This window comes from Pleurodeles waltl, chromosome 11 (genome assembly GCF_031143425.1).
Source record: "Pleurodeles waltl isolate 20211129_DDA chromosome 11, aPleWal1.hap1.20221129, whole genome shotgun sequence".
In the NCBI taxonomy this organism is placed as follows: domain Eukaryota; kingdom Metazoa; phylum Chordata; class Amphibia; order Caudata; family Salamandridae; genus Pleurodeles; species Pleurodeles waltl.
In genome coordinates, this window is record NC_090450.1 from 491,588,742 (window position 1) to 491,604,929 (window position 16,188).

Below are 16,188 nucleotides of genomic sequence, written 5' to 3' on the forward strand. Positions count from 1 at the left end.
TGTCTAGCCAAAGAGCTGGTGTTAAGATATGCTATGGCTACGTCCCTTACTACAGGATGAGGCGATGTCTGAGGGTTATTATCCAAAGTAGTTGTAATTGTCAACTGTTTTTCTGCCTGTGAGGGAACCAGCTGTTCAGATCTTAGAATGCCTAGTTTGTCAAGATTATTTAAAAGGGATGCGTCAAGAAGATGATTTCTGTGAAATAGGGATCTAGGTTGTCCTGAAGGATATGCAAAGATATAGGCATAAGGGCTGACCACTGGTCCCAGACAGATGCAGATGGGTGCAGACGGGATTTCCTTTGATGCACCTTTGGTGTGGCAGTGGCACGTCCGCACTGCTGCCAGCTTTATCGGGTTTAGGAGCTCTTACTGACTCCATCCATCTACTGCCTGATTGCCCCCTCCCCCCACCAATCCACATAGAGCACAGCGTGACGGGGAGAGCATAAATAATGGCAAATTGAAACCAAGTTTAAAAAGCCCAATAAATCCCAAATACAATGTGTGCAAATACGGTATGTAAAGTGCAGGGTGGCACGAAGATGGATATAACATTCCAGTATCCTCTATTACAAGAGCATCCTTGTTGCTTCCTTATCAGGCTTAGGAGCTCTTACTGACTCTGCCCATGGATTGCCTGACTGGTTCTCCCCCACCAATCCACATCAAGCACAGCGTGACGGGGAGAGCCCGAAAAATAGGAAATTTAAACTAAGTTTAAAAAGCCAAATACCTCCAAAATATAATGTGCGCAAAGACGCTTAGATTATACTATTGTACGTATTAGATAATACTATCTAGGACTAAGCGATAACCGAGAACCAGTTTTGAGACTTTATTATCGTTCTTCTCACCTACTCTCATAGACTATTTTTCAGACAATACTCAGAATGTTAAACCAGATGGACAATATCAATAATGAGGCAAAACTCTAAACAATAAGTCTTACATATTCCCACAGATATGATTCAATTATTCACACTTATCATTAGCTTAGTAGTGCTCCTTTCCTGAACCCAAAGGTTCCTGAACCATATAGGAACTTGTCAAACCACTGAATATGTAAGACGAATTTCGTCTTTTGAAAAACGTCATGCTCCAAAAATCGTGTCAGTACTAAAACTTTAATTATCTACACTATGTTAATGTTGGGAATGTTGGGATTGGGTATCAGTCTTTCTTCATCTTACATAAACTCTGGTATATGATGAAATCTCATATTGCTGTGTAAGTTTCAGTACTGAACATTCACATCTTTACCTACGCCTTTTGGGATGAAGATTCCATCATCAGTGGAAAAAACATCAAGCATATTGAACACAGTCAACTGAATTAAATTGAATTATTGAACACTGTATATTACATAACTGGATATAAATACAATGCATACTAGTTCCCTTGAATTTCAGTGATCAGATGTTCATTCTCTGATGATGTGATATAAGAAATTAAAAATAAATTGCAATTAGGAGAGAATGGGTGAAGTCCTCACACATGGTCCACTGTGCATGAAACAAACCACATTTTCCATTTCAGACAACTGGTAAGATGCAGGTTTGGTAAAAGCTAAAAAACCTGGACCAGCTTCACAAGAAATGTTTGTAAATCTTTTTGGGCAAGTCAGTGTCACTGGATTTACGACATTAACTATGGACCTAACTTTCGCTATTGGGAAACCTCTTCCCCTGCAGCAGTTTTTCGGGGGAACTCAATCCTCTTTCCACCGATTGGCTTCAGTACAATAAAGCATACGAATAAAAGTATTTATGAGTACACAGTCACCTTCTGTGAACACTTTGCACTCTTAAATTTCTCAAATTGAGGCACGTACATGTTTATGTAGTACTTGAGGGCACAAATTGCTTTGTGGATGGGACACTCTGTGTCAAAGATAGGTCATTGTTGCAGAAGAACAGCGACTGGCAGTTAATGTCCATGCACAGAAGTGTTTCATAAAGATGCAACAAAAATATTTATTATCCTTGTATGTATCAAGAGTGTATCTGTAGTGGGCAACATGTTTGGAATCATTTAAGATTACATTTTATTTGAAGTAAAACAGATATTTACCCGGATTTCACCAGACATTCATGGGTCTTCTGCACATCTCTCAGCAATATGGAACGCAATGGTTCCCGGTCCTATGGAGACAAAAAAGAAGCCTGCTTGATTGTGTTTCTGCAAAAAATCATGGAGCTTATACCATGGTTCACACAACAAGATCACTAGAATGACCTGATTACTCACCAGTAGTTTCAGTCCTCCGATCCCCTCTGCCTCATTCTTTCTTTGCCACGGGAATGATTCTACAGCCTTCATTGTCTAGTTGTTTTAACAATAAAACACCCTCCACCTGTTGCCAACCTTCTACATCACTTGTTTTCCCTCTGAAAGGAACATAACAAGCCTGCCTAGTGCCAGCCATCCTTTGAAAGTATACACACATCGTCCAGAATCTATGAGCTCACTTCTTTGGAAGAACTACGGTAAGTGCGAAGGAACCAGACTGGAAAGAATACTTGTTAGTAATTGAGTCATAATCTACTCAAACCTTATCCTCATCTCAGTTCTTGCCTTCACTTGAAGGCACACCAAACCACCAACTTATGGGTTGATAAACAAAGAAAACACACAATGCAGATGGGACATCACTCTTGTGAACATAATGTTCCCTCCATCATCACCCAAGTAAAGTAGATGATAAAACCTTGGATCTGAACTCAAGCAAACTTGAATTTTCCACCGCCAGCTCATAATGTTCCACAACCGTTGAGGAAGGTGCACAAGTTGCTGCCTTTTAGATCTCTGCAAGGAGGATTTTATTGAGGAAAGTTCCTCTGAGTGCCACCCAGATGTTCTACCTGAAGCGAAGTCATAGGCAAGCAGAATAATAACTGAAAGCCATCTAATCCAAGTGACAGTTAAAGGTTTCCGACCATTCCTAGCAGAACCAAAAATTAAAAAGGCAATCGTATCCACAATACTCTTCTGTCCAGTCAAAGTGAGAGATTACATCAGTGTTGGTTTACAAAGAGTGCAAGTGGATGCATTTGGCACGGGTATGGAACAAAAATGTGCAACAACCTTTGGGTAAAATCAAATATATTCAAATGTTGTCAAACACTGTTATACACAAAATTTGAGACTGGCAATATGAATAGCATGGGTTCTGGTTAAGAGTATGAAACAATCAACGTTATTGCTTGATGGACTGATTAGAAATTACACTACAGATGAAAGCACAACGATGTCTTCCCTGAATATTCTGGCATTTCTAAAGAAACAGAGCACCTCATTCTCAAATCAACCATCAGACAGACAGTGAAGCTAAAGAATCCCTCTGACAAAAGCCACCTGAATGTAGTGGACCACAGGTCTAAACACAAAGACACTTTAGTGGGTGATTTTAAAAGTCCTCTGGAACATGTCATTCCAATTTTGATATGGGCATTTCAGAGAATGTTGCTGGTAATGTAGCTAGTGGTGGCAAAACATCTGATCAATTGTTAGATCTGATAACTAAAAATGAATTTAGGACAGCAAACGGGAAACTACGTAGTGACATACCAGCCACGTACACATTCTAAAAAGGACAAGCACAAAAACCCCAGGATTTTGGGCTTGTGGGCATTGATAAGTATGGCACAGTTATATATACACAAGTTATACATCTGTTTAGAGTGAGTATGATCTAATGTGTGGTATTTTAGCCCCAAGAATTGTAGCTGACAGCACAGATAAGTGTCCAAATCTACACTCTGACAGCCTAAAACAATTTATTATCTTGGGTGGCATAGCTGTTGGGAAAGCTAGAAAATTAATAAAATGTGAGCCTTCAGACACGTGGTATAGATATAGTTGATTAGGAGGTGTTGTTTTGGCATATTCTGTTGCAGTTTCAGAACTGGCTTCCGAGGAACACAACCCCTGTCATTATCGGCTCTGTGGCTGTATGGCACTGAGTGCACTGGAAGTTCTTTTCTAGGGGGGTAAAGGTTATGTGAGCTCCCCTGGGAATCCATATAAGTCAAGATGCCTGGTAAAATTAATTCTCATCCCTTTATAATAATCCGGTAGGGAGACTGGACCAGGTGCTGAGGGCCACCACTGGGGGGTACGTGGTTAATAGAGAAATTAGCCATAAAAGAGGCAAGGCCCTCTGACCGGATATGGCCCCCACAAACTTTCACAGTTTTGTTGTGGATTTAAGGCTAGACCCTATGATGGTGCTCTTTAATAAAGTTTATGAATGAAGCAAGCCAAGACAGTGAGGGTCTTTCTGCAACCCTGACTAAGCTTAAGTTTCAGACACCTTTTGAATTTCATATCATGTGTTGTTGTTGTTGACTGCTATTACTTACCGTTTTGAAAGATGTTGTGTACGTACATCTCAGGTGCAACAGACCCATTAAGTGTTCACTGGGTATTTTGTGGGGCAGGTACAGGCTGACTCAGGTTTTGGGAGACAGGAAAACTGATCAATAACACTGGATTTTTGCTCTTTCTAGGGAAGGTGCGGAGAAACATATTAGCAGAGGTATTACAATTAATAAAATATTTTTTTAATCTCCTTTCATTATGCTGGAGTAAGCCAAAGAGTAGAAAAAAGGTACATTGCTGGTCTCTATTTTAATTGTTCGTACAAAGAAGTTTCAAAAGAAGTGTTTTGTTTTGGGCTGGTGATAATAGGGGTGAGCATGATACATCCACACTTACTGGGAAAGGTGTTTCAGAGTATATGAATAAATAAAGTTATTACACAGTCATAGAGCTATAATAAATTGTGAGAAACCTAACAGATCAGATGTTGAAATCAATTCAGAATTTTAGAGAGCCTGAAGGACATCACTATGTATTGCAAAAGACCATAATACACATTCTAGGTGTTCCCACGTCACGGACAAAGCTGCAGTCATAGAGTCTGCTTGTCTTCTGATTTTTTATGAAAGTCCCAAATGTAGAGGAGTTGGGAGCCAGCAGCATATTGAGGGTACAGTTCTTCGGACGACGAGCCTTGCAGACGTTTAGACGTGTGGATGCAGGAAGTGTGGCCTCGGTGCTTCGGATCACAGACCACGGATCATCTCGGATCAACCCGGCACATGGCAATATAGTTTGCCACCGGCCCCTTGCCCCTAGTTTGCCCCCCAAAAAGAAAAGCATTTTGCCTCAGGTCTTCCAGCAGGCCAAGATCACGGCCGAGTTTGCTGAGGAGGGCAAGCAGCCGCGAGTAAGCAAGGAGCGGTCACTCTCCTCCCAGCCCAGCTACAGACCGGCTACAGCTTGGAAGGAATGGAACGGAGTGGAATAGGTGTGGTGCATGGAGTAGGAGCACCCCCTATGCACATTCAGCACTTCTGGCACTTCCTGGCACTACTGCACTCTGGCCAACCTCTGGCCCAGGCTCTTGAGTGTTCCTGTCCTCTACCGGCTCTGTACCGCTGGCTGTACTGACAGCTGAAAACGGACTGCTGGTCACAGATCGTTGGATGCCGGTGGCTGTCATTGGATAAGGAGCGAAGTAGAAGGAGCGGCAAGAGTAGCTGTGGAGTGCGGAGTGTGGAGTGCAGAGTCCAGAGTAGAGTCCAGAGCTTGAACCTGAGTCTGTGGTAGTGTCCCTCTTAGCCCAGTGACTTTAAATTGGAGACGCAAAAGTTGGCAAAGCGCTCAAAAGAGGAAATAAAGGGCTGAATATGGGATGAACTAGAGCGGTGAAGGAGCTGTAAAGAATCCTTTTGCTGGAGAAGGAAATGTTGGGGTTGTGGCCCTCTGAGGTGGAGTGGAAGCGGCTGACATTAGGTTAGTGTGGCTTGCTCTTCCCAGGAGGGTTGCCCCGTAAGTTGCCCTGTCAGTTGCCCTGTCAGTTGGTGTCAGTCGCTGTTAATTGCTGCCCTAAAGCCTTTCAGTTGTTTTTCGAGATTGGGGAATCTGAGGGGTGCTTCCTCGAAAAAAGGCGATTGAAAGGTGACTGAAAGGTGTTTTGAAACTGTTTATTGCTTATTGCTTGTTATATTCCTCCAACGATTGTGGGCTTACCCTCAAGTGCCTTACTTATTAAGGAACTGGTTAAGGGCGAGGAAGCCCTCACGATCTGCTTAGATGAGAACCAAACGCCTGCGAGCGAGCAGGACTTTTCTTAGTCGGGCTTGTAAAAAGACGAAGTCTAATCCCCTAAGAAATAAGGGAATTCCACACCTGATCATAAAAAGCACATATTCCATCCTCCTTTTTCTCCAAAAGGAGCCACTTGATGAACTGGTGTGTGAGGAAATAAGCGGCTTTGCCGCTAGCCATGTGGACACCAAGGGGAAGGAGGTGGACTTCAACTCTGTGGTGAGAAAGCCCTCCTCTCCAAAGGGGGCCCATGTGAACAACATCTCGCCCTCAGCCAACGAGGTCTCCATTTCTGGAGTAGGGAATTTTACTTTCCCCAACATTGACTTGAAAGGCATTTATGGCCTCCGTGTTCAAGGATTCCTCCGGCTAGTTGTCCGACTATGCCTTTGGAAGGCAAAACCAAAATTAGCTCCCCCGGTTTAAGGTTGCTTAGTAGTACGCCGACTGATCATTCACTTTCGCCGCTATTGTCTTCCTTGACGCCAGACCTTCTGTCTCCTGAGAATCTTCCTGGGGCCCTCCAGATCAAGATATAGTAATTTCCGAGTCGATTAAATGTCTTGAGAGAGTTTTAACGTCTATTTTGGCACTTTTAGAAAAATCAGTAAACAACTCAGATCTTACCCAAGACATGTTGTTATCCATATTGAAAGTCCTCCTAGATCAAAAGAATATCAAACTACTTCCGGATGAAAACTGTAGGAGGCTGGCCTGGTTTGTAGTGGGTACCTTGGGTACTCAAATCTTATACCAGGTCCAGTTATCCCTGATTAGTGAAATGTAGTAGTGTTCTAGCAGCTTAGGCTGATAGAAGTAGCTATAGCAGAGCAGCCTAGGCTGAACTAGGAGACATGCAAAGCTCATGCAATACCACTTATAGTTATACAGTACTTATACATATGTAAAGACAATACTCAGTGTTACCAAAAATAAAGGTATTTATTTGGGTGACACAGTACAAAAAATATCTTAGAGACAATACTCCTTCTGGAGGTAAGTATTATACACAACATATACACTAGACACCAAAATTAGACAAGTAAATAGTCATAGAACAATACAAACAATAGGCAATACTATAGATTGCAATGGGATAAAAAAGGTATAGGGGCAACACAAACCATATACTAAGAAAGTGGAATGGGAATCACGAATTCCCCCCTAGACAAGTGTAGTGTGTGCAGAATCGCTGGGAGAGTAAGAATACAGTAAAGGTAAGCAAATTACCCCACCCCAGAGCCCAGAACAGCAGAAGTAAAGTACTGCAATTTTCCATAGGACACACTACACCTCGTTTTTGGGATTTAGCAGCAGCCAACCAAGTCTGCAAAGAACAACTGCTAGATTATTGGACCTGAAGACCTGCAAAGGAAGGGGACCAAGTTGAAAGAAGTTCCAGGAAGGACAGGAACCCCTGCCAACCCAGCAGAGGGTTCAAAAGAAGAGTCCACGGTTAGTCGAAGACTGTAGAAATGCACTCTAGGAAGATGCCAGCGGGTTCCTGCATGATGCAAAAGATGTCCCACGGTGTGAAGATCGTTGCAGACGAGATTTCATGTTGGAAGTCGCCAACAAGTCTTGGCTACAACAAAAGTGCGTTTTGCATCAAAATGGCGCTGGATGGACCCAGGAGGGACCTGGGGGCCTCAACTTTGTGTGAGGAGGAAGAGGGGTCTCTCAGCACCTTAGAGAGCCCTTAGGATGCCAGCCAGCACCCCCAGGAGTCGCAGGATCCGGGTTCAAAGGAGGTGCAAAATGCAGTTGATGCAGCACAACAAAAGAAGGTCCCACGCCGCCAGAGAACAACTCAGCGAGTTGAGCATCGCAGGATGGAGTGCTGGGGAGTAGTGCCAGGCTGTGCACAAAGGAATTTTGCAAAGAGTGCACAGAGGACTCAGGAGGTGAAGAAGACGCAGTACACAGGGGTACCGTTGCTCTAGGTGAAGGCAAGGTCTTACCTCCTCCAAATTGCATCAGCAGGACCTCAGGACAGACTATGTTGATGATGTACACCCTCTGTGTCCTTAGGAGCACGCTTGTCTCTGTGAGAGGAGTCTCAGGGTACAGGTCGCCGTCTTGGAAGGTGCCTGCTTGGAGCAGGGGAGTGACTCCCTCACTCCACAGGAGATTTCTTTGGTCCTTCTGGTGCAGGATGAAGACAGGGAGTCCCCAGAGCGTGCATACCGTGGAAACTGTTGCAGTTGCTTACTTGGAGCTGAGGTTGCTGAAGAAACGTTTCTCTTGTAGACACTTTGTTGCAGTTACAGCGTTTCTTGGAGAAGGCTGCGGTTGATCCTTATCAGCTAAGGACCTATCAGGAGGGATCTCTGATGTCACCTGCTGGCACTGGCCACTCAGATCCCTCCTGAGTGCCCCCAAACCTTGCAACGCAAGATGGCAGAAGTCTGGGACACACTGGAGGAGCTCTGGGCACCACCCCTGGGGTGGTGATGGACATGGGAGTGGTCACTCCCCTTTCGTTTGTCCAGTTTCGTGCCAGAGCAGGGGAGAAGAGGTCCCTAAACCAATGTAAACTGGTTTATGCAAGGAGGGCACCATCTGTGCCCTTTAAAGCATTTCCAGAGGCTGGAAGGAGGCTACCCCTCCCAAGCCTGTAACACCTATTTCCAAAGGGAGAGAGTAACACCCTGCTCTCAGAGGAAATGCTTTGTTCTGCCTTCCTGGGCCTGGGCTGCCCAGACCCCAGGAGGCCAGAACCCTGTCTGTGAGGTGGCAGGAGCAGTGCAAGCCTCAGAGAGCTGGTTTGGCAGTACTGGGGGTCCATGGTGGAGCCCCCAGGATGCATGGAATTGGCTTCCCAATACCATATTTGGAATGGGGGGACAATTCCATGATCTTAGACATGTTACATGGCCATATTCGGAGTTACCATTGTGAAGCTACATATAGGTATTAACCTATATGTAGTGCACATGTGTAATGGTGTCCCCACACCTACAAAAGCCAGGGAAATGGCCCTGTACTATGTGGGGGCACCTTTGTTAGTGCAAGGGTGCCCTCACAATTAGTAACTTTGCACCTAACCTTCGGCAAGTGAAGGTTAGACATATAGGTGAATTAGTTACTTAAGTGCAGTGAAAATGGCTGTCAAATAACCTGTGCATTATTTCACACAGGCTGCAATGTCAGTCCTGTGTAAGGGTTTGTCTGAGCTCCCTATGGGTGGCAAAAGAAATGCTGCAGCCCATAAGGATCTCCTGGAACCCCAATGCCCTGGGTACCTAGGTACCATGTACTAGGGACTCATAAGGGGGGTCCAGTATGCCAATTGAAATTGGTAAATGTAGTCACTGGCCTACAGTGACAAATTTAAAAGCAGAGAGAGCATAAGCACTGAGGTTCTGGTTAGCAGAGCCTCAGTGACACAGTTAGGCACTACACAGGCATACACATTAGGCCATATATTATGAGCCCTGGGGTACTGACCAGCAGAATCCCAGTGAGACAGTCAAAAACATAAGGATGCACATCAAAAACTGGGGTGCCAGGGTCCCAGTCAATCTTCGTTTCCCTTGGACTCTTGCCCGTCTGTGAATCTAATTAATCAGCCCACTCTTCTTGAACAAGGAACACAGGTGGATCCCTGCAACCACCAGAGTGCTGTTTTTTCCTTGGAAAACCTTTTTTCCATCCCACTCCCTTCGAGTAATTTAGCCTCTGCTGACCTGGATCCTGCTATCCTGAAAGATGAGCCAAATTCACCGGTGGCTCCTTTTCCTATCTTTCCGTTGCTCCCTAAAATATAACCCGAATCTTCGAAGGTGGAGTCCAATGGGATCTCGGCAGCAAAAGCTGATAAAGAGAGGAAAAAAGGCTAAGAAAAAGGGAAAAAGGTGGGAAAAAAGGGGAATCGAAAAATCTCTAAAAAAAAACACAAGAAAGGTTACGTTTGAGGACATGGGTTCGGCAGGAACTGTTTCCTGCAGGAAAAATTATGAACCGATAAGGATGAAGGATAGGCACAAAGACTTGGTAACTGTTGGATCTCCTCATCCAAAAGAAGAACAAGACCAGGTTTCGTTGGGGGGGTTCAAAACAGAATAATTCATCTGATATAATGAGGGGCGAGACTAATTTAAATCCATATGCCAACCCATTTTGTATTGTGAAATCAAATGGAATGGTATTTAACTCCACATCTGATCCTTGTATAAATGGGGAGGTAAACAGTGGGGAGGAAGTTACCAAATGGTGTACGGAGCCCCCTGTTTGTTTAGAGTTTTGTGCTCTATTTGATCTGAATCTATTTTTAAATCATTAATTTTTAATCTCATTCTTTTCAGACATAGAGGAGTTAAAACTAATTGATAGTAGTGACATTTCTCGGGTGTTTCTTGATCAAGGCATAGGAGTGATAAAGACAAATGTCTGTTTTTTTTCTAAAACTGTTTTAAATCTGATCTTAGTTAAATGTGAGCAGCTGCAGTCGAGAGGCATAGATGTGGTCCCAGTATGAGAAAAGTAGATTCCTTTAGACAGGCAGCGACCTCCCCTCGTACAATGCTCGAATTATAGTAGTCTTCATCGTGTACGGGACCCTATTTCTTCCTCCCTGGAAAAGGTGAAAGTATCCCTTTTCCGAGGAGAGAAAATGGTGAAAATTTTGGAAGATGTCCCTCAACATTCTTTAGGTACCAAACAAGAAAACTGGAGTTGGGTGGCGGGGGCTTTAAATAGCACTCGGGCGAAGGGAAAGATCTTTCAACCTGGTCACTAACCTTATTTTTTCTGTGGTCTCTTGGAATGCTGCAGGAATAGGGAACCATCTCGAAAAATTAGATCATATTTGTTCTCTACAGGCTGACTTAATTTGCATCCAAGAGACTTGGAGTGTATCTGACATCACCCGTACTAGGTACTCGGTAATTTGCCAAAAGGCACAGCCCTCTAAGAAAGGGCACGCAAAAGGGGGTATTGCGATGTTGTTAAGCAACAATCATAAATGGGATTATGTCAGTCCTCAAACCTTTTTCAGATAGTGAGAGTGTACCCAAAACTGGAAAATGGTAGAAAAATTCCCGTGTTAATAGTAAATGCTTACATTCCGTCAGATAAAAACTATGATGCAGTTTTACTTAATATGCTTAACCATATCTCTGCCTTCTGTGCAAAACCACAGGAAAGTGCCCTTGAGGTATTGATAATGGGGGATCTAAATAGTAAAATCTCTAATCTACCTCTTTTTATTTTTTGTGAGACATAGAGGGAATCAGCCTTTAAAATCCCTTCCATTTTATTTCCCCCTTGAATCAGGACAGATAAAAGGGGGTACATCCTATTGAAAGGTTTGAGGAACCTCTGTTGTACCATCCTAAATGGGTGTTTCATTTCGGATTCCCCTGCAGCCTTTACGCATAAATCTCAACAGAGTAGCTCTATTATTGACTATTTATTGGCCTGCTATGCTGTTGCCCAATTAGAGGAAGATATGACAACTATTGATACCCTGTTTAGTGATAATATGATTCTTAGCCTGTCGCTAAAATTAAACTTTCTTCGATAGAGACTTGGAATTTTAAGGGTCAGGACATCAACTTTAATGGGAAATCTGGTAGAACTTATTGGACATTCGCGAAAATATTATCTGTGTGAAAAAGTTCTTGAAAGGTCAGCGATGTGTTAAACTATTTCACAGAATTTATGGGATACATAATTCAAAGTGACAAGCCTAAGCGCACTAAGCATCCTCAAAAGAAAGTAAGGTTATCGGTTTTAATGTTGAATAGAGAAATCAATAAACTAGTAAGGATGAATGGGAGTCGAAGGATGGGAGTAGAAGAATAACCCTATTAAAGAGAAGAAGAGCGAGAATGAAGTTAGGTATAAGGAAGGAAGAGGCTGAATAAAATTGGATTACATTAAGGGAAGCTGCTATGCCTAAAAACACCTGCAAATTTTGGTCTATTATCTCTGAAGGGTGCGGGAATCGGAAATCTTCTACTGCCCCTCCGATAGCCGAGGCAGACTAGAGGGAGTATATCCTTGCCCTATATGCGGAAAATCAGGACACGGAGCCATGGGAATTGGACCTGAGTACAAGTAATAGAACAGAACTGGACAACTTCGGCTCTCCATCAGTTATTGAGGTCGAGGGCTTATAAGGTCAATGTGGGCCTCTGGAGCTATGGGTCCATATGAGGTCCCTATGACAATAGTTAAGCATGAGCCACAGCTCTGGGCTAGAATTCTCTACCCGGTCTTCCATTTTTGCCATATACAAGGTAGAGTTCCGCCCTCCTGGACTGGGAGTATTATAGTCCCCCTATGTAATAAGGGAGATAAATCTCTACCCATAAATTACCATCAAGTTGCACGGTAGGAGGCAACTGGTAAGATTTATGCAAAAAGTATTCTCACACATTTAACCTCCTGGGTCAAGGAAAATTTGATACTTTCTTTGGAACAAGCAGGTTTCAGAAAGGAACATAATATGTTAGATAACATATTATTAATGCAAATTATAAATGAAAAATATGTTCAGATACGGGGCGGAGTAGTATATGTTGCATTTATAGATTTTTTAACGGGTTTTGACCGGATTGATCGGAAGATCTTATGGAAGAAATTATATGAGTTGGGTGCCCCGCCAAATCTGCTACATTTGATCATAGCGCTGCACTCTTCGACTTGGTGTAAAGTTCTCTTAGGTAAGGAGCTGGGCTTGTCTTCAGATTTACCTACAAAACATGGATTGAAGCAGGGTTGTCTGCTGGCACCATTGCTTTTTTCCTTATATATCCATGACTTGCACGGTTCGCTAAGGAATGCTGATGGCTTTGCACCCAAAATTGGAGGGCGTTCAATCTCCTGTCTTCTGTATGCAGATGATATAGTGGTGACTGACCTCACTTCGAAAGGCCTGAATCAGTGTTTAGCCACTCTAAATCAGTATACTACACAGCACCATTTGAAAATTAATATTTACAATTTCCAAGTACTCTGTTTCCTATGGAAAAAAGTTTGGAAAAAAGTAGTTTTTCTTGGTCCCTGGGTCAACATAAGTTGGAGCGAGTAAAAAAATATTGTTTTTTGGGGAAAATCTTATCTTGCTCACTCAGTGACCAAGATCATAACCACAATAATGTCAATAAGGCTCTCTCCCAGGCTCAAGGGTTAGTGGCCTTCTATAATGTAGTTGGTAGGTGTCACTTCCTTCACTTACTCACTGCTTATCAAACAAAGATTTCGGCTATCCTCCTGTATGCTATAGAATGTACAGGGATCTCTAAATGGGATTTCCTTGATAAGACAGAAGGGCAGATTCTAAGATGTGTGGTTTCTTGTAACAATGCGATATCAGTGGCAGCCTTAAGGCTCGAATTTGGTATCAAGAATGCCTTTGTACCGGGCCTTGCAGCAGTGGTCCAGGGGGCCCACTGTCTGGTACACAGTAGGGAATTCACCCTAAGACACCTAGCATCCATAGAAATTTTTTGCATACTAGGAGAAAAGTCTAAGGCCCTCATTACAACCCTGGCGGATGGCGGTAATTTGGAGAAAGGTACTGCCAACAGGCTGGTGGTACCTCTCTCCAAAATATTACATTGGTGGTTTGGCTTAAGCCAAACCGCCAATGTACCACTCCGTCTGCCAGGGCGGTAACAGACGCCCGGCTAGAGACTTCAGTCTCCAGCCAGGCGGCCGTCACTGTCCCACCCGCTGGATTATGCCCCGCCTACCACCATGGTTTTCGTGGCTTTCTTACCGCCACGAAAACCATGGTGGTAGGCACTATCAGTGACAGGGAATTCCTTCCATGACACTGATAGGTGCCTCCCCTGCTACCCACACCCTCCCCACAGCCCACCCCACCCTCCCCCTTCCACTCCAGACCCCCACAACATACATGCACAATCACGCACCAACATACACATGCATACACAGACTCATACCCACATTCACCCACCCATGCACACATACATTCACACACTGACATACATACAAGCACACACGCATTCACACAACACAACATACACTCACACCCATTCATGCACACACGCATTCCACATGCCACACACCCACATGCACGCACAAACATACACCTATACCCCCACACACACAACACCCTCCACCCCCCTCCCCTGTCAGAGCACCCAACTTAACTGCTTGTAGGGGAACCCCGGCAGGAGACGGGACATGGCGCTGCTGCCAGCAGAAGTGACCGCCAGCAGAACACCACCAAGCCGTATCATGTGTCATGATACAGTCTACTGGCAGTCTACTGGCGCAGCACCACCTTTCCGCCGTCCGCCGCCATGACCGTAGCTGGAATTCCGTCAGCCTTCTGGCGGAATTCCAGCTACGGTCATAATATGGCAGGCGGTGGGTAGCCGCCGCCGCAGTGTTTTGGCAGCCGTCGTAGCGGCGGTAGGCAGTCATTATTGCCTTTGACATAATAAAGGCCAAAATTCTTTAGAAACTATAACCTTGTGGTTCAAATGCTTGAGCTTGATTCTGAATCTATTCTATCGCCACCACTCCCTATTTTTAAAAAGACTTTGAAAGAGGCGACATGGTGTAAAGCTTTTTTCCTGGATTTTATATTCTGTCATTTAAAGAGGAGACTCTGCGTATTAACCAAATCAGTGATCTTTAAACACTCCCAACCATACTAAGCATGGAATCTCCCTCATGGGTTGAGGCACTTTTACATTCTGTTGAGATTAGATAGAACACCACTTAGAGACATATCCTCCAAATGGGATGGATCCTCTAGTACCTGTGACCTTTGTCAACTGGGGGTGCAGAATCTTAAGCATGTATTATTTGTCTCTCCTGCTTTAGCTACACTGAGGAAAAAATGGCTGAAACCCCTCTATTTGAATTTTATTATTCACTCGGCCGGAGAGGCCTTGGAATCATTGTATAATCCACCTAATGAAATATTCTGTTTTAGGATTTTTAAGACTTTTTTAAACCTATATTGAGTTTTCCATGCATTGATGGTTGTAGGATGAATTATTTTAAGCAAACTTCCTTTGCACTTTGGAGGCATTTTAGAGGGGTCCTTTCAGTGCAGCACACTAAGATAATGTATTTGAACTTTTGGTTGATGGGCACAGGGCTGGTTGTTTTGCTCTCTACAGATCATCTATTACTATGGATCTTAAATATGTGCGTTGTCTCCACTCTGTATCGAGGGAAATAGTATCAAGCGTTGGGGAAAATAATAAGATCGGATCCTCTTAGGATTCATTTCCCTTGTACTATGTGATGCGCTTAATAGGAAGTATATAGTGAAATGAGTTAATGGGGTTATGTTTTTTTACTATTTTATATAGAAGCTAATTCTTCTAGTTAGTTCCATTTTATAAACTGAAAATATTGGTGGTCATTACAACCCTGGCGGACGGTGTTAAAGCATCGGTAAGACCGCAAACAGGCCAGCGGAAAAAAAAAGGGAATTATGACCGTGGCGGAAACCGCCAACAAAGACAGCCACCTTAACACTCCGACTGCCACGGTGGTACAGACAAACAGCGTGGCGGTCACCGCCAACAGACAGGCGGGAGACAAAGTACCGCCCACAGTATCACAACCTACCAATCCGCCACCTTTTCCGGGGCGGATTCACCGTGGATGAAAACACGGCGGAAACAGCCATTTCAATGGGAAAACGCTCACCTCTACACAGTCCACGAGGAACAACGACACCATGGAGCCGGAACTCCAAATACTCCCTGCGATAGTCTTCCTGCTCCTGTACGATCATCATCAACGCCGGCGCCGAAGACAACGGTGAGTACTGCACCTACGACATAGGGGAGGCAAAAGTCACGGACACACACACGCAACACACCCACCCCTTCCCCACCTTGGGAGGAGTCACACCTGAGTGGCCAGTCCTCCCGGGACCTTTGTGAGCGGCTTTGCCGGCTGGAGTCTTCCCTCTATCCTGTCGGGCACTGTCCAACTTCTGGTGCTTCACAGGGGGGGGACTGGCTGTGCTGTGGCTCCGTGTCACACTGGCTGCCCTGGTGCCCGGTGCCCGGTGCACTCCACATACCTCTAACAGGCACCACTGGTACCGGAGATTTTTTGGCTG

The 16,188-nt window shown here is 44.2% G+C and overlaps 1 protein-coding gene across 5 annotated transcripts in view; it reads right to left on the minus strand.

The window, feature by feature from the left end:
• Positions 1–16,188, minus strand: part of PLEKHA2 (pleckstrin homology domain containing A2) — a 766,829-nt gene that overhangs the window by 117,363 nt on the left and 633,278 nt on the right. For all 5 annotated transcript variants that reach the window (XM_069213872.1, XM_069213873.1, XM_069213875.1 and 2 more), the window contains one exon: positions 2,076–2,146. In XM_069213872.1, coding sequence (XP_069069973.1) covers positions 2,076–2,146 — 71 coding nt within the window. The remainder of the gene's footprint in view (positions 1–2,075; positions 2,147–16,188) is intronic.